The sequence below is a fragment of the Euwallacea similis genome, chromosome 2 (assembly GCF_039881205.1).
Source record: "Euwallacea similis isolate ESF13 chromosome 2, ESF131.1, whole genome shotgun sequence".
NCBI lineage: Eukaryota > Metazoa > Arthropoda > Insecta > Coleoptera > Curculionidae > Euwallacea > Euwallacea similis.
Genome location: NC_089610.1, coordinates 8858078 through 8875926, shown reverse-complemented (window position 1 = coordinate 8875926; position 17849 = coordinate 8858078). Strand labels below are relative to the sequence as shown.

Below are 17849 nucleotides of genomic sequence, written 5' to 3'. Positions count from 1 at the left end.
ATTGTCAACGTTCTTCCTGGGTACTTTCAAAACAAACTTACCAGTAGGTTTAATCACCTAGAACAACTTAGAACTTAGAAATAAATACGGCAATACAATTAGAATGGAAAATTTAAATTATTTAATACAAGCTACGAACAGTTGGGCTATTGACAAAACTACCACACCACACTGTACATGCGTCATCATCAATCCCCAGCAACCGGATCAAAAGGAATAAAAATACCGATTGCTGAAGATATAGTTAGTTTTCTTTTTTCTAATTTTTTCTAATTCTTAAAGTGAGCTTTTTCCTAATATAACCGATCTTGTAACTATCACCCTATCAGGGACCCCAATGATGGACATCAAAATATTTACTACCCTGTATACTCGTTAATTTAGGCGAACCCAACACGTTTGTGTTATACCTTTAAATGATTTAGCTCATGTTCCTATTGATGTTTGAGAAAAATCGGAAAGAACACCGCAAACTGTTTGCCGGACAGAAATTATGAAGTTGTCTACAAACCTGTTAGCGGACGGTCTAATTTGGTATTTAGTTTGCCATGTTCTTCGCTGTTCGACGAAATTTTCAGGTCTCCACAAAGTTTAATAGAAAAAACATAAATTTTACATCTGAGTCTCGCCCTCATTTGCCCAGATTCGCGTATTAGTCATAAATTGACAATTTTCGCCTTAAATTTCGTTTCTCTAAATATTTGACCGTGTTTATGCAACACATTATTTATTTATTTGAAGAATATTTTAATAAATTGCCAGTTTTTCCAGTTTTCGGGCAGCTCTTTCTACCATGTAGCAAATTTTGTTTTTCAAAGTTTGAAATCGCGAAGGTTAATTAAACCATTGACGACAATAGTGCTATTCATGTTTTTAGTTATGATGGCACACATAACGTTTCCCTTTTGTCTCTCTCTTACACAAACATTATAACAGAGGGAGAACTGCGACGGACGGTCGAGAATAACCTCGTAACTACTTTTTTGTAAACAGACTCGGATTTGCCAAAATTGAAATTTAATGGAATAAGTTATTAAAACACGTTTTTGTATAAAACTGGATATAATTTATGAATCAACTATGTGTACAATTTTAAACAATACACATAAATCTTACAGGTCGGCTTATAAACAAAATATACAAATTAAATAACATTTTACAATAATAATTCTTGTGCTGTTCTCGATTGTACAGTGTTAAATAAAATTTAAGAAAACTGAGCCACAATTCCTATTTACAAATCGCCTAAATAATAGGTAAAAAAATAAAATAAATCTATTACTTTAAAAAATATACTTTCACAATGACATTCCTTGCGAAAATCCGACTAAATAAAGCTTGTTTCTTATATAGAAAATATAAAGTTAACTTATGCTAACGATTTTAGCAAGGACGTTTCGACGATACCGCGCACTTCGGACGAAAATATAACTTAACATTAACAATGTCAACAAACAACAAAACTCTTTACATTAAATAAAAAAATAAATAAATAAAACGCTGAGTAATAAGAATATGTGTAAAAAATAGTTTAAAAGTTTGTTCATAGCTTTAAGACTTTTATTACAATTTATGACAAGCCGGCTGCTAAAACGGACAAATATTATTTTAAGAGTTTTATACAAAGAAATTAATTTAAAAATTATTTTAAAAATGCAGCCAGCAGTGGTAGTTCATGGTAGGGAATAGAATTTTGTATCTTCCTTTCAAAAAATCTGTTCTACAGTAAGATTACTTAAGAACAAACCGTTCAAGTGGTTTGTTCTTGCTGCGATGGAACCACACTTCTATACACAATGCAATACGCCAATTCGAATAACGAATGTCTTCTAGGAAAAGAACGGTCAACACGTCTTAATCATTTTTCAAATGAATTCATATAAATTAGTTCTATTTACGTCTCATGAATTATTCACAACTTAGCATGATAATAACTTACAATATGTACAAAAATATGATTACATGTCTTATATAAACCGTGGCCTTACGTAATTGACTTTGTACAATAATTTACGCAATTTCTTTACCAATTTATTAAAACTCTACCACTAGCTAAGACATTTTTTAACAATGGGGGGCTCAGAACTGCACAATTAATACAAGTAAATCTTTCAAATATCACACACATTACTTAGACGCTACAATAAATCCTAATGTCAATGAGAAAGCCTGGCGTATCATAATTTTCCATATAAAAATTTGATTTTTGTGATATATTATGACAGTCCACATATTTTTTTATACACAAAGAAAGAGCAAACAATTTGCTTTATAATGATGTATTACAAGGTGCTGTATTCAATACGGCAGGGAAACAAATGTCTGATATTTATATAAAAGAAAAATCGAGGAAATCATATTTTGTAGTTGTTTCTAAAAAAATCCAACTGAATTATTATCGTTTAGTAAAATATATCATGTTCGCAGTTATAAATTTGCTATTTTGAAAAGAATATCAGCTTGTGATACATAATCATAATGGAAATTTCACGCACTTATCGAATATGCAAAAACCTGCAAAACATTCTCTTAAAAATAGTGAAATTATTGATATCAATTTCTGGTCAAACCGAACGCCATAAAGGACTGTCACATACGTCATACAAAAATAAAAATTTGTAATTTCCACTTTGATAAAAGTCGAAAAATTCAGGGGAAACCATTTTCTAGAAACATCAACTCTACTCAATATACAGGATGTCCTTTCTAAATGGGTGCACTACTACTATAGCTGTAGTCGTAACGAAGATAGTCCCAGTGCAGGCACTTAAAAAGGACACCTTGTATACAGGATGTTACAAAATAGTGTTCAAAGAATTCTGAGGCTGATTCTATGTGAAACGCGCCCAAAGGTAAGAAAAAAACGTCAGGATATTTGAGAATATTTCTCAAGTCTTTTTTCGCAGCACGTGAGCAGCACAAGAGTTTATAAGATATTTAATTCAAACATGGGGTAGATAGTAGTCTTAAGGGTATATTTGACTTCCCAAGCTGACGCTGACAATGGTCAGGGCAATCCTTGTTTTTATGCTCCTCAGTACACATCGGTCTTTGTGTAATCGACTTTCGACATCTTCTATGTCGATAACGAACCATTTCCAGACGTATGTTTATGGGAAACTTATTCCCTATTTTTGGATGTAAAATCTGCCTAGAATTTTCTGAAAAACATTTTGTAACATTCTGCATATTGGATATATAGGGTGTAAATGAATAAGTGTCAAAAAACTTCTTGTTGCAATTCGTGGGGAGTTATTTATATATATATATATAACGTTTATACCTAAAGTGTTTTCCTTCTGAGATATAGAGTTAGAAATTTTAAATAAGTGCCATTAAAGAAAAGGTATGAAGAGCAATATATTCGGTTTAAGAAATGGATCGATAGACAAGAAGCCAAGTAGGTAACAAGTTGTTCTACACTTTAGGAATCTCCAAATCTTTAAAATCACTAACATTTATGGAGTACACACACGACGTCATTTAAAATACCAATCCAGAAAAGCAAATATATTTAGCAAAGAAGATAAAGGGTGATGATTTAAAAAAAAACGAAAAAAGTAATGAAGCTGATTGAAATGACGGTGAAAGATATTAATGATCAAGGGGATCTTTTCGTTTTAGTAACATCTAACTAAAAAATAAATCAATGGAGAACTTTTGCTGTGACTAATACTCTTTTAGATGGGTATCCAAGGTTTTCAGTTGATTAAATTTACCAGAGGCGGATAGGTACAAAGGACAGTTTTGAACAACTTCTGCTACCCTCCTTGTTAACGCAGAAGGGATATTCTTATGCTTGAAAGACATGCACGTAGGCGATTATTGTTATGGCGGAGTTATTTAGATGAATCCGTATCCAAAAAACGAAAAGTTTCAAATCAATCAAAATATTTCAATGATGAACGGACAATCTACTTCATTTAAAGCAAATAATAATTTAATGTGGTTCTATATTTGGCACTTGTTATGGAATAACAAATAGTACTATTTTCTAATTTTAATTATTAATAACATTTTAAATAGTTTTAGTAAAAGAAATGATCGTTTTGTGCATTTATGGTGTGTAGGAGCGTCCTAAAAGAATCCTAGAATTGCTGTCAAATTAATTTTATTTGCGACATCTTTCTTATGGAATGACCCTCAAGTGCCAGTTAAACTTAAACGCCCTGTATTTCAGAAGGAAAGCACTTGAAGCATAGACATTAAATGAGAGCCTTGCCTTAATTTTAAACCAGAAAACACTCCCTAATTTTTCCGCTCTTATTTACACATATATGGGAAACCAACTATGCTGTAGGCTTTCAAAACGCGCAAATTGATCTAACTATTTTGGAAGTGGGCCTTCAGAATTTCTTGATATGGAAGCATAAGAGTAACTCATCATGAGGTCAAAATACTTCTCAAAATCTTCATAAAGAGGTGAACGCAGGTCATGCTGCATTTTTCGATTTTCTAGTGATTGTAAATATCACGACATAACATGATATATTACAATCTCTGAGATAGGAATTGAAACTAATTGCAAAGAAAAGCTACATGCTTAGACCACCCCATAATCTCAATAACCGATTCCGAGCCCCACAAGTGATGTTTTCAGAGCACCTCTTGCTCCAACAAGAAATCAGGTACGTCGCCTGACAGGGGGCAAGTTGCCGCAATTATCAAATTTAATAGCCTATAATTATATTACACGAGTTCCGTTACACGGTTATCACCTAACCTCGCAGTCTTTGCTGAGTGGAGGGGGCGCCGGGGGCGGCTGAAGGGCATCGGGGAGCTGCAAGGGGGGCGGCTGTCCCGGCTGCGAGGTCCGATCTTCCGCTATTTTGATGGCGTCCGGAATGGAGGAGGGTCTAGTCACGTACCCGGAACCCTCTACGCACCGCGCGATTTTTAACTTAATTTTAGGAAGTTGAGGCTCATCTTTAGTCCGCGCCTCTTCCGATTTATCACAATTGTTAGTTCGCACTTCGGTTTTGGGTTTGCCGAACCGGATTATTAACTTTGTGGACTTAGTTTCGTCCGAGATGATTTGAACCTCTGCATCTGGTTTTTTCCGGTCTTTTTTCTTGTGTTTTTCGATCTTGTCTTTCCTCCTCTTAATCTTCAAGTCGGCCATAATTTGTTTACGGAATTTCATGCTGTCTCGCTTCAAGTCTTCAACCGAGGGTTTGGAGATTGTTGCAAGGCGCTTCTTTGGAGGACGCACATTCTGTTCTTCCGGCTTCTCTTCACCTGCAACTACGCTGTTTGTAGCCCCTAACTTAATCTTCAGCTTGGGAGCCGCTTTGGGGGGTCTTCCTCTAGTCTTGTGCTTTACAGGCTCATTCCCACTTCTCCTCCGATCATTCGAATCTTCAACCATGTCCAGCTGCTTCAACTCTCGAGAAAGACCCCTGGATTTCTTGTGATGCTTCGTCTCCATAATATCATCAGTTCGGTAATCCCTATAGTCTTCTTTAGTAGGAATACTTGTCATAGAAGCCACAGCTTTAGGGATGGTAATTATGGTTCTGTTCACAGAGGGAGTTACCGTGGGGGGAGCTATGAAACTACATTTGCTAGAGGGATCGTCCATGTTCATATCTTGAGTCCAATATTGACGCAGCAGCTCCTTTTTGCGCATCCTCCTCAAGTTGGAAGTGCCCGTAGGGGTGTTATTGCCGCCCACATTATTCACCACCACATTAGTACTCACACTCGCCGCTTCAGTGTTGATAATAGGACGCGGTAGTGCCACAACATTTGGAGAATAATTAGCTATTGGTCCCTTGATTTTCACTTTTAACTGATTGCGAGAATCAGACAAAGACACTTTGATATTGCTGTTGTTATTGCTGGCCACTTCAGGGGGGGGAGGTTGCTCTGCTTTTTTAGTAGACAACAAGGCGGAATGCAGCTCTTTTTCAAAGTCTTCATCTAGTTCGTCATGTACCTGCGCTCCTGCGGTACCCGACGCAAAGGCGTTTAATAAGTTATGTTCATTATAAGCGGGTTGGTCGAAATTAGCACTGCTGTATGTCCTCATGTCCACTGGACCCGGCAAAACCGGAGTTACATCAGGGAAAACTGGAGCGGAATTCGCACTAATATCTGGCACTTTAGTCCGTGGTTCCTCCAATGGACTTGGAGGCTTTAATTCGCGAAGATCAGTCGCGTAGCGATTTTTCGGGCTGGCAAATTTGGGGGATCGCGGGGAACTATAAGAATCGAACTTCTTCTCATGTACATCCACTGACTTTCTTCTTTCTCGCATCGACTTCAAATCCGTCATATTTTCACTGCAAATGTCGTCGTCGAAGTCCAGATCATACACTGTACCCACCAGCTTGTTATGGATGGTGTTCGCTCCCAAGAAATCGAAATCGTTATGATGTGAGCCTCTACCTCGACCCTTACCACGTCCACGGCCTCTTGAAGAGGCTTGAGATTTGGAAACGCCCGATTTTCCGGATCCTCTTTTGTGTTCCCCTCTTCCTCGGCTTTGGTTGGTTTGTTTGGGGGGTAATTCCTGACAAGGGCTTTTTCCGGGGCTTTTTGCTGGTGATTTATTGAGCAGCTGTGAGGTGACTCGTGCGGAGGTTCTCGTAGGTTTACTTGGCGATTTTTTACCTAAGAAATTACCCATGATAAATACCAGTTTATTTGTCAGTACAATAAGGAAACGACTTGTTATAAAAAAATTGTATATGTAACAATAAGAAATGACTTACCAACAGCAACTTTCGTCGAAGTACTGGGCGAAGGCATTGCACTATTAACTTGCTGGGGTTCCGCTGATGACAATGGTGAAGGAACCACCTCTTCAGTGGACGCTTTGCTGGAAGGCGTCAACAATGGAGTTTCCACCGTCGTGGAAGTTAAATTTTGCTCCAACACCGTCGGAATCGGAATGTTTATCATGGCGGCAGTCAAAGCCGTATTATGTTGAGTTGAAGTGAATGCCGCGGAGTACGGAATGGAATCTTCCACAGGCTTGCTTAATGGTATCGAAGAAGCTGGAAATGGTGCCCCAAAGGCCGGGGGAAACATTCCCGTCGACCCTGTAGGTGGGAATGGGATTTGAGTATTGACAGTCCGAGGAGGAAAGAGGCTAACTGGGACCAATGAGGGATCTGGAAATGCCCCAAAATGATCCATGTGGTTGGGTGGAAAGGGAGGCATTTGCGCAGCCATAAATGAAGCTGCCATTTCCAGTTGTGCGCTGGGTATTCCCATATCCGTATGGTTCTTAACTTCTTCTTCGCGCTTGGAACTTTCGCTGGAACTATCACTGGAACTGGACGATGATCTTCTATTGGGCATTATTGCGCTGTCTGCCCATTTGGCTTGGGGATGTATGTCCGGGTAAGGCGAGGGCATGCACGACATAGGAGTTTGTGAGATTCGAGGATCGTGCGAAGGAGTAAGACTTGGCTCTTTGCCCAAAGCAAGATGAGGAGCAAATCGATGCAAGAATTGGGGAGTACTTATGAAGTTTTCTAAGCCAGACTGAAGATTCGGAAAATTTTGGCTTGGGGGCACCCAACGCTCATCTCCCTCCATCGGGGCTGTATGGCTCAATTCTTCGCTTTGTGGCACATATGGTTTTTCTTGAGCTACCAAGGTTTCAGGTGTAGAGTCTTGTAACATTGGCAACTTCCTTGTATCATTTGCGACTTCCTTAGACACATGATTGTTCGCAATAATATTATTAACAGGGTAATTGAACGAATTTTGCTCTAAATTCTCCCCTTTGTCACTCTCAACCTCATTGCTAGCAGCTCCATCCTCACCCTCACCACTTGTGGACTTTTTATGAAGCCCCATGCGCAGCTTTTCGACTAAATTCAACGTTTCTCTAGCGCTGTCCTCTTTGGTATCTTCTTTTAAAGAGGTATTGTTCATTGGGAAAGAAATGGGCCCCTTTAACATATCTTCTTTTGTCAATCCGAAACTGTCGTCGAAGTTGACTAAATCTAGAAGATCTGTGGTTTTTTGGTGGGAAGGCGGAGAAAACATGGATTTGGCTTGTAGCGCCTCTAAAGTTTTAGTTGCGTTAGCGGTTTCATTTTCGCATAATTCATGTTTGCTATTATTGTCTTGGTGGATGTTATATGAGTCAATAGAATTGAGGAAAACACCATCTTGTTCTTTGAGTTTTTGAGACTGCAAGTGGTCTTCCACTATTTTGTCTGCGGCAGAAATTTCTTCGCTAATTTTAGAGGTTTTAACTTCTTCATTCACATTTTTTGGCCTCAATGGAGATTTCCTGTTGGAAACTATTTCCTTTTTGTGCATCTCTTTGGGTTCTGCAGATTTTTCCCTAGATTTATCACTAATAATTGGTAAGTCCAGCATTTCCACATCTCTCATCTCCTCTTCTTTAACCTCGTCTTTGGATTTGGGAGTGCCAAACAGCCTCTCGAGGGTGGATTTGGTCTTGGTACGACTTTCTTTCTCCTTATCAGCCTTTCTCTCTCTAATCTCCTTCTCCAAATCAATTTCAGTTGGCTCCAACATGTTCTCCTTCAACTTCTTTTCCGCTTTACTGACCGGAGAGAGTATCCCGCCAGGGCGGTCGCGGGTTTCTTTGTTAGGGGTATATGGACTATCAAGTTTTCCATCCCGTTCTTCTTTGCTGACACGTCTTTCCACACCGACACGTTTGTCACCAGACAGATCTCCTGGCCTGACATGAGCATCTCCGACCCGATCACCGTAGGGTGCGGGCCGGGGAGGTCTTCCCCTAGTCGCTTTGCCTCTTCCTCTTCGTGCAGATTCCTCTCTTTTAGGTGTCGGTTTCTTGGGGGTCTTTGTTGGTGATACCGGCTGCGTAGCTCTGTTAGTCGCAGGGCTTTTGTGTCGAACGACAGAAGCTCTTCGGGCTGGAGCTGGAGAGGTTTTTCGGGCTGCTGGACACTTCTTGTTTGGCGAAGTGGACGGTTTTCGACTCGCAACTGGAGAGGACTTGCGAGCTGGCGTAGGAGGCGTTGATGCCCCGCTGGAATCGCTCGATTCGGAGGAGGAGGATGAGGACGCCGCGGTACGGGCTCCCTTGTCAAGAAAGGGCCAGTCCTTGGCGTCACTACTCCGCTTAGTCGCTTCATCGCGGCTCTCCGATCGCGGTTTCTCTTTTACCTTATCATTCTCAGGTTCCTCTTCACTGTCGGAACTGGAACTGCTGCCGGAGTCTGAGGAGCTGCCTGAAGAGGAGGAGGAGGTGCTGGAGGACTGCGCTGAGTGAGTCGAAGACTTGCGTTTACTTTCCGGGATTTTTGCTGGAGATTTTGATGATGACTCACTTTCGTCTTTTTTAGTAGATTTTGATTGAATTTCCGTGATTGTGTCTTTCTTGGTTGTTTTAATTTCCGTTTTATTAGTGGAGTCTGTTTCATTAGCGGGAGGAACAGATTTTCCCAGACCGCTCTTGATATGCTCTGCAGCTTTCTTTGCAGCCTGCCTCTGTGGCACAAACGCCAATAAATCTCCATCACCCTCCTTACTAGACTGTTCAATTTTACTACTCTCTTTTCTCTTATCCAAAGATTCTTTGTTTTCCAACTCCTTAGGAGACTTTTTGACTTTCACTTTAACCTCTTTCTTCTCTTTTTCCTCCACTTTTACAGTAGCCTCTTCACATTGCAAAAGAGTGGAATGCGGCTCTTTTGATCGATTAGTCAGCTTCAAATTCTCCGAAGCCTTTTTAGCTGCCTGTCTCTGCGGCACGATGAGATCAGAAGGCACATAGTCATTCTTTTTATGGGCAGCTTTTTCCTCCAGCCTCAGTTTCTTCTTCGATGGCTCCGGACTGGACTTATTCGGACTCTTAGAATTGCCGCCTTTATTCGAAAACTCCTTGACCGCAGCTTTGGTCCTGAGCTTGCTCTGTGAGTCGCTGGTAGCCTTATCATCGTTCTTCATGGACACATCCGAGCTTTCGCTGTCTGAATATATCGAAGACATGTTCTTGGTATGATTGTCGCATTTTTTAATAGGGAGTAATTCGTCTGATTCACTCCCGCTATCCCCTAGTTCACTGGCTATTTGTCCTAGACGAGAGCGGGATTGTGGCTTCACTTGGGGCTTTATAATATCTTCTTCGCTACTGCTATCGCCCTTAGTTCTCACAGACTTTTTCCTCCCTGGTCGTTTTCTAGGTGTTTCGACTTTCTTTTTTCCGCTTTTGTTGTCCTCAGAGCTACTGCGCAGTTGGTTTTCTTTATTGTCTTTCGGCCTTTCATCGCTGCTTCCCTCGCTAGAAAGACTGCTGCCATACAAGCTCGCACTTTTACGCTTGGAAGACCCGTTGAAATACACTTTTTTGTAGGGGTTGTTCTTGACGTCCTTAAATAGCCCATTAACGTCCGATTTGAACTCGTCTCCCGAGTGAGTGGGGGATTTAAGTCCGGCTATTCGCGCCAATAAAACGTCGAAATCTGCGGTGTGATCCTCGGCATCGTTGTGAGAGTAAAGCCGGTCGTAAATGGAGGGACCGTGGTTGGCTTCGATCACCGCCTGAATTACTGTGTTGGGTAAGGTGTTTGAGGATTGCAAAACGGCTGCTTGTTTATGGAAAGTCTGCTCGCGCATGCGGAAGAAACTCCTGCTGAGTTTCTCCCGTCTGCTGACCATGTAGCATAAATTCCTCACTCGTTCCAAATCCTGCCGAATCTGGACGAACATTTTCATCTTCTCCAAATCGGCCTGCTCCCGTTTTTGGGACAATAGATCCACGTCTTCGGATTTGGGGGGCAAGAGCGGCTTATTATTACCAGCTTTTCTCTTCAATTTCCAGTAATTGTAGATATATTGCAATGCGTCAGTATCCACTCCCGTGCGTACATCCACGTCCTTAGGAGTAACATGCTTGAAGAATTCGGTTTCTATTTCTTGTAATCTTGCTGCTCTCGCCTGATTTTTTTCTTCATTTGTCATATCTTTTCTCTTTTTTCTCTTAGAGTCGTCATCCTCTGAGCCCGAGCAAACACTCTTTTCACTCTTTTTACTGGACTTACTGTGCTTCTCGCAGTATGACCGTAATTTGACACCGTCATCAGCGTTCTCATCTTCGATTATAGCGCGCATCTCAAGTCCATGTTTAAACGCACAAGTCACATGATAGGCGGTTTTGCAAGTCTTCACTGAGCATTGAATACATGCACCTCTTCGTTCTCTACAAAGCACGCATATAAGAGCCCAGCGGCTAGAGGGAATGCTTGAGATTTTGGTTATGGGCTCCATCTTTTCCACGCAACCGATACTCACTTCCGGTATCCAAAGGGCGCACGATACGTGCGCCCACTTTTGCCCGGTGCGAGTGGACTTCATGGCGCCCCCTTTGTTTGGGCACAGCATGCAGTCTGGTCTTTTGCTGATTTTACACGTGCAGCACAGCCATTGTCCTTCAGGTATTTTGGTAATTCCGTAGCAGGCCTGATGTACGCATATGTTACAGCTGTCGCAGAACACCATTTCGTTGCCATCCTCCGAGTCTGGAGATCTACAGACATCGCAAATCACATTTTCGTCGTATTCAATGCCGAGGCCCTCCTCGTTGCGAAGAATAGATTGGATTTTCTCCCAGCAGCACAATTCCAGTCTTTCCATAACCCGTTCTAGTTGGTCTTCGTAAACAGGACTTAAACCAGAAGAGGCTCTTTCGGCGTTGAGTATCCGCAACCAAGCCACATCGGTCTCATCCAAATCGTAAGAGCACGCAGCCTCCGCTTGAGCTGGAGCGTTGGAGAAAGCGTGCGTCTCTGGGTCGAAGCTCTCGTCTTTTGTTATTCGAATGTACTTCTTTGGACTGTAAAAAAATTGTTAGGAGCAATAATAACTTATTATATTATGAATAAGTACAGTCTAAAATCCTTCTGTACTTTATAGGATCTGGGGCGAAGCACACAAACAGATGGCTCGGGAAGGGAGTCTGGATTGACGGGCACTTGTACCCCACGCTCCCATTCTTGTTTCCACTGATCGACAATAACCCAGTATTCATCCTGTGCTAATGGTTCAGAGTCTGGTAATTTCATGGCACTGAAAAGAAGTTAAAAAACATGTCGTTATAGGCTAAAAAACAATTGGAAAGTTTTGCTGAAATGCATCAGGAAATACCTTTTTTTTCGAGTAGATATTACAAGAAAATTCATATTATGGAGTAAAACTTTAATTAACCACATCTGCACGTTCAACTTCTATTATGATAAGGTATTTTTCAATTTTTGTTGAATTATAAAAATGGTTGGTAATTTGGTAGGATTTCAAAATTTCGTGAACGGTTTATTTAGCCCCTTTACAGAGCACAACAAACAAAATATATTATATATTTATTTCACTAACGTCAAATTAGTTATCTTCATACAGAGTATACAGGGTAGCCTTTTCTCGTTGATTTTACAGGATATAAGGCAAATGGTGATACATAAAGGAAGAAAGAAAAGTGTTACGTGCTTTGTTTTGAACTTAGTTTATTGGTCCAAAGGGGCTATCTTCAATTGTTTTCGATATACAGAGGATTTCTGGAAATTGGCCATTTTCAATTATTTTGCATTTCGACTACTACTCAAGTTAACGAAAAACTAAAAACGGTTCCTTCAAGTTAAAGGGTGAAGGGCTAAAAATTTTCTGCAGCAACTAGAGAAGAAAATGTGGGTAATTTCAATTTTTATGCAGTAGATTAATTTTTATATACGTTTTGTTTAGAAAAAGGATCGTTTATGATAGAAAAAGACTGTAGCTGTACATTGAAGGTTCATATTTTCTAGTTTTGTTTAATTTATAGGTATTTGTACATGTCATGAATATGATAATAAACATCCCAATCATTACCACTCTTACATCAAGATTTAATGTTGTAAAATTCTTCCAGCATAAGCTTCTAAAATGAACCGACCGTATTTTGCACCTCAAAAATAGTGGCCGACACGGTTCCCACATTCCCATCCTACACACATACCGTTTGGCGCTCTACTAAAAAATTAATATCACATTAAAGTCTTCTGCCACAAACACTCGAAACATAGATTTCATATCTGAAATGACTTTTCATCAAGGCAAAATAGGCTTATCTAGTCATAGAATAGTCAATCCAGTTCCCTATACATGATTTTTAGCGTAAAGCAGCCTCTTGCAAGTCTTCCATGGAGAAACTCAATATGATTGTCAAAGTTTAACTAATGATCTATCTGATAACTCTGACACATGACAAATCATCAATTGAGCAGTCCCTGACCGCCACTCCACCAAAACCACATTGAATTGATATTATGCAAATCTTATTCAAGTCTAGTGAGAGAGGTTTCCACTAGCATGCCACTATTATTCAGTTCCAGGTATAAAAGCACCATGAAGGAAAAAATCGCATAGTGGGTACTTCTTTTACTTTGAAACCCAAATGCTTTAGAGTGGAGCAGGCTACGGTTTTCAATAAATTCTATCATCCTCCTCTTCAACAACTGCTCAACAATTTTGGTAAAAATAATTCTCGAAATAATGAAAGTATTCCCACCTCTTTAGAAAGTGAAACACCCATAGCTGATTTAAGAAAAGCCAGAAAACACCATGTATAAAGGCATGATTAGCTGACTCAGTCAGTACCGCCAGTGTGGACTTCGGGAGCATTCTAAAAATGTTTATTGTCATTCGGTTCTTTCCTTTTGTCCTTGTTTTTGCAATCTTATATAATATAGTTTCACCACACTTATGTCGATAGGCAAAAGGAAAAACGACTTTCTCACAGATGCTTCTTTAAGAAAATCACCAAAGCCGGTTCCATCGGTACTCTCCACAATTCATTTCGATAAAAACTACACTTTCTTACTTACCAAAATAAGCCAAAAAAAAATTTGCTATGCCCAAAATATTTTTTCAAATACCTCAATGCTCTCATACTTTTGCCACAAATATTTATGCCTTTTTAGATATCCAGGAATTCCTTTTTTTATGTTTAATTTTTATCATTGGAAAGCTGAAATTAAAAATGTTCAGTAACGTTTTGTAAAATAATTCAAATGGGTCGTCCACGCCATCTCTGCCTACCCGTTTAGCTATAGAGGACAAGTCATCAAATTTCTTTAAATTTTTCTTTGCAAGTTGTCTAGAAAATACCTCTTCTCTGACTGTGAGTATATCGCTAGTGAAGGCTTTTCCCCTAAAGAGACCCAAAATCACTCAGTGGTCTGAAAGCCCTGCTGGAAGAAAATTACGCCCTACACACATGCTCCTAGAAAAATTACAACGCATATAGTCAATCATACTCAACGAATGTGCGGTGACTCTAGTCGGGATGCCCACTAGCTATAAATTGTACGATACTAACAGGCTTTTCTGTAAAAAAAATTGAGGTGATGAACCCAAATAATCCAAGTTTGAGTCACCACACACTATCAACCGAACGATACATATATTTAGATTACACAAATATGTATATGTTTTATCAAATATAAAAGAAAATACAGCATACAAAGAATTGTCGAAAATAAAAATCTAAATCGGATTGATTCCTATCTATTGACTATCAACCTATGGTATCGGGTAGCTATGGGAGATCAATTTGATTGGCTGAATATCACTGGATAAAGATCAATCCAATCTCAATTATTGTTTCCAAAAGGTGCTATAGATGCTATTTTGTCAATGTTATTCGCTTTTTGGGTACAAAATCAATGAAGAAATTAAAAGAACACATTTTTATTTTCATATGAACATATCTTATTGACATTAAATTTTAAAGTTTGCATAAAACGCAAAGTCTTAATTTTAAAAAAAATCTTTTTTTTTGACTAAAGAAACAAAAAACAATCCCAAATTTGGTTGGTAAATCTCTGAAAATAACAGGTATAAAATGATTAAATTATTAAATATCTCAAAAACGATTAAAACTGGGTTTATTTTAATTATATTATCGTTAATTTTTTTTATATAATTAGCTGAAAATAAACTTATCACCAAAAATAGTGAAATGTCAATTATATATCTTGAATGGTGGTTGTAGAGTGCTAACAATATAGCTGAAAATTAACCAAATTCAGCGAGACGATACCGTATTTGAAGTGAAATACTTTCAAAACAGTTAGGGCTAAGTCAATTCCTCAGAAAATTCAAAGAAAGAAGATAAATAGTCAGATTCAGAAATATCCTCTATTATAAACTGCGAAAGTCGTTCTTCTCTGAGATGCACAAACTGGGTCCAATACGCTTTTATTGGAGGGTCCGTTTCAGGTGGGATACTAAATTTTATTTTCAAAATATGTATATTCCAAAAATTATTGAACCTGAAGGAAATAGATTATGATTTTCCAATTGGCCAAAGAGGTTAAATTTATACTCTATAATCTGCAAATCTTGCTCCCTTCTCTGCAAGTCTGCAAGAATTAGTTTGAATTTGATGGTACGAATAACGGCGTAAGTGGTAAAACGTGGGTTGAATAGGCAGATCTATGCTTTACATCATTTTTCTTTTAAGTGGTTTTTAAAAACTTAATCACTTAATGCTTTTGAGACAAATCGAAATTTCTAAAATTCGATTATCAAAATTCAATATAATCAACAGAGGAAAACATACATATAAACTTATAGATTAGAAATCTGTTAAACATGAGTAAAATGCGTTTTAAAGTAGTTTGCTTTTCTTTTTCACATTAAACTTGTACTACTTATTATATATTGGCCAATTCAGGTTTTAATGTGATAAAATGAGGAGTGAGGTTTTATTCAGTTTTGACTCTATCCAAAATAAAATAAGAGGTAATTTGTGCAACCTTATTTTCTAGTATTTCATATTTAAAAATCTATCTAGAGCTTTAGTTTTTTATTTAAATATTATTGTATTCTCCAACAAAAACTAATTTTTTATTCTAAAACTTACCTAATCAGATCCTTTCGGAATAACTCAGCGGGGGCTTCAGTGGTTGTACGATTGTAGATGGTCTTGAGGTCATTAGCTCGAGGTTGCCAAGCACCTTGGCTTGCCTGAGCAGCTGCCAAGGAGGCCGCCTCCTCTTCCTCGGCCGCCGTCCGCTAGAAAAAAATATCATTGCAATTTTTGTCTATAGTTGGTATATAAGTGAAAAAACTTTAAATCCTAAATATTCGTTTATGTGTGTGTGAACAATTTTAATTACAGTTAAAAAAAGGAAAAATCTTAGATATAATTTCTCTACAGGACAATACAAATTCTTAGTTCTGTTGCATTGTAGATAGATTACCAGCCTTAAACTATCTTTTTTATAACTTCAGAGACAACTTGAAACATTGCATCAACCAAACTGTAACCCCCTACAAAGTCAATCTGATCCATTCAACATGTTTCCTTGCTTAGAAATTTGACCAGCTTGTATGGTGAGTGTTGCATAAATTTTTTCATTCAGCAACTTTAGGAGTTCAACAAAACTGAAATTTATTGTGAAAAAAAACACATTCTATGTGCTCAACAAAAAACCATTAAGTGCATCTAAATCATTCCCTTCCTTTACCCCATAAACAGATCACTATGTTTGTGTCTCTTAAATTTGCTAAGTTAATTTCTTAGCAGCCAAAAAAACTAAATTTACTCAGATTAAAGGCCCATTCAAGCCACACTGAAGGCTGAAGGTAGCACAAAATTTCAATGTATTTAAGTACTTACTTTGCGCCTTTTAACCGGGATAGACCCATCCTCAGATCGATTGGGTCTCTTTGCTCTCTGTGACATTGCACTTCAGTTCCACAATGATTGAGTATCTCTTTTATGATACCTAAAAAAATATACAAAAATATCGAATAATATCAATAATTAGGTTATAATATGTATTGAATGCACATAAAAATAGTCCAAGTGAGATTAATGTTATATTGAGATTCATAAGAATGCTATAATGACAGCTAGTAGAGACTAAAATATTTTATATTGCAACTAATTAAAATCCACAAAAAAAGATTAGAATCACTGATATACAAACATTAGTGGGTGCTACTTGGTTAGTTAAACTTATAGTGAATAGAACTCTAAGCAAAACTTCGATACTCACTACATAATTTTCCAATACCACAAACTGCAGATTGTCGATGCATTCACTTTCTACAACAAATAATATAATATAAAAAGTGTTAGTCTCCAGTTATGCAATGAAGGGTAAACTAAAGTATACTTCGAAAATGGGGCTACATAGGGTTTGAACCACTCAATGCTGCAACAATTATTGGAACAGAAACCAGTATCCTTTGCACTAGTATTGGAGAATATGCACACTCCAAGAGGCAATTCCCAGATTAATTTATTATCCCCAGCACTTGCAAATTGTGTTAAACATGTTTCAATCGTAAAATTGAGAACTTTTGGAGGGGAAACGTAAATAAAATTGATAAATAACTTTAAAATAGTGGATTGTCAAAGACAGAGGTGGCTCCCATGTACGAATTGTAAACATATACGTTCTTCAAATTCCCACTAGCACAGGCACAGATTTAATTGTGGTATAAAAAATTCTCACTAAAAAATGAACGTTCATTACCATTTGCTTCAGTTTTCTCATAGTTTTATGAAGATTTTCGGATTATTTTAACTAAATCGTCTCCATTAGACTCCATTTGTAATGAAAAGCCTAACAACATGACAGCGCAGAGGGCAGCACTGACGGCTAGGCCTTGTCACATATGACAACGGCAACATTCAACCTCTTTCTCTTAACCACACGTATTTTCAAGGATTTCTGAACCGATCGATAAATGGTTATTTAAAATTGTTAAATAATATCTCGATGTCTTGTCTTCATATTTTGAGGCAAAGTTAAGAAAACCTTAAAAAAAATTAATTTGCTATTGTGCGTTGCATTTTTGAGTAGTTATTGCTTATTATTTCTGTTTAAAATTTTGTAAAACCGCCA

The 17849-nt window shown here is 38.2% G+C and overlaps 1 protein-coding gene across 1 annotated transcript; it reads right to left on the bottom strand.

The window, feature by feature from the left end:
- Positions 1-1049: 1049 nt before the first annotated feature.
- On the bottom strand, positions 1050-17584 carry rno (rhinoceros). The gene is made up of 7 exons (XM_066405708.1): positions 17478-17584; positions 16995-17044; positions 16613-16721; positions 15854-16005; positions 11845-12024; positions 6717-11791; positions 1050-6615 (listed from the first exon to the last, which is right to left on the bottom strand). Exons 3-7 carry the CDS (start codon positions 16676-16678, stop codon positions 4715-4717), a joined length of 7374 nt encoding a protein of 2457 aa, XP_066261805.1. The 5' UTR covers positions 16679-16721; positions 16995-17044; positions 17478-17584; the 3' UTR covers positions 1050-4714.
- Between the last annotated feature and the right edge of the window lie 265 nt (positions 17585-17849).

Excerpts from the sequence above, each read along its gene's own strand:
- rno (XM_066405708.1), bottom strand. The coding sequence starts at position 16,678 with ATGTCACAGAGAGCAAAGAGACCCAATCGATCTGAGGATGGGTCTATC. Across the intron at positions 16,006-16,612 it reads TCCCGGTTAAAAGGCGCAAA|CGGACGGCGGCCGAGGAAGA; the intron begins GTAAGTACTTAA and ends ATTTTTTTCTAG. Across the intron at positions 6,616-6,716 it reads TTCGACGAAAGTTGCTGTTG|GTAAAAAATCGCCAAGTAAA; the intron begins GTAAGTCATTTC and ends GTAATTTCTTAG.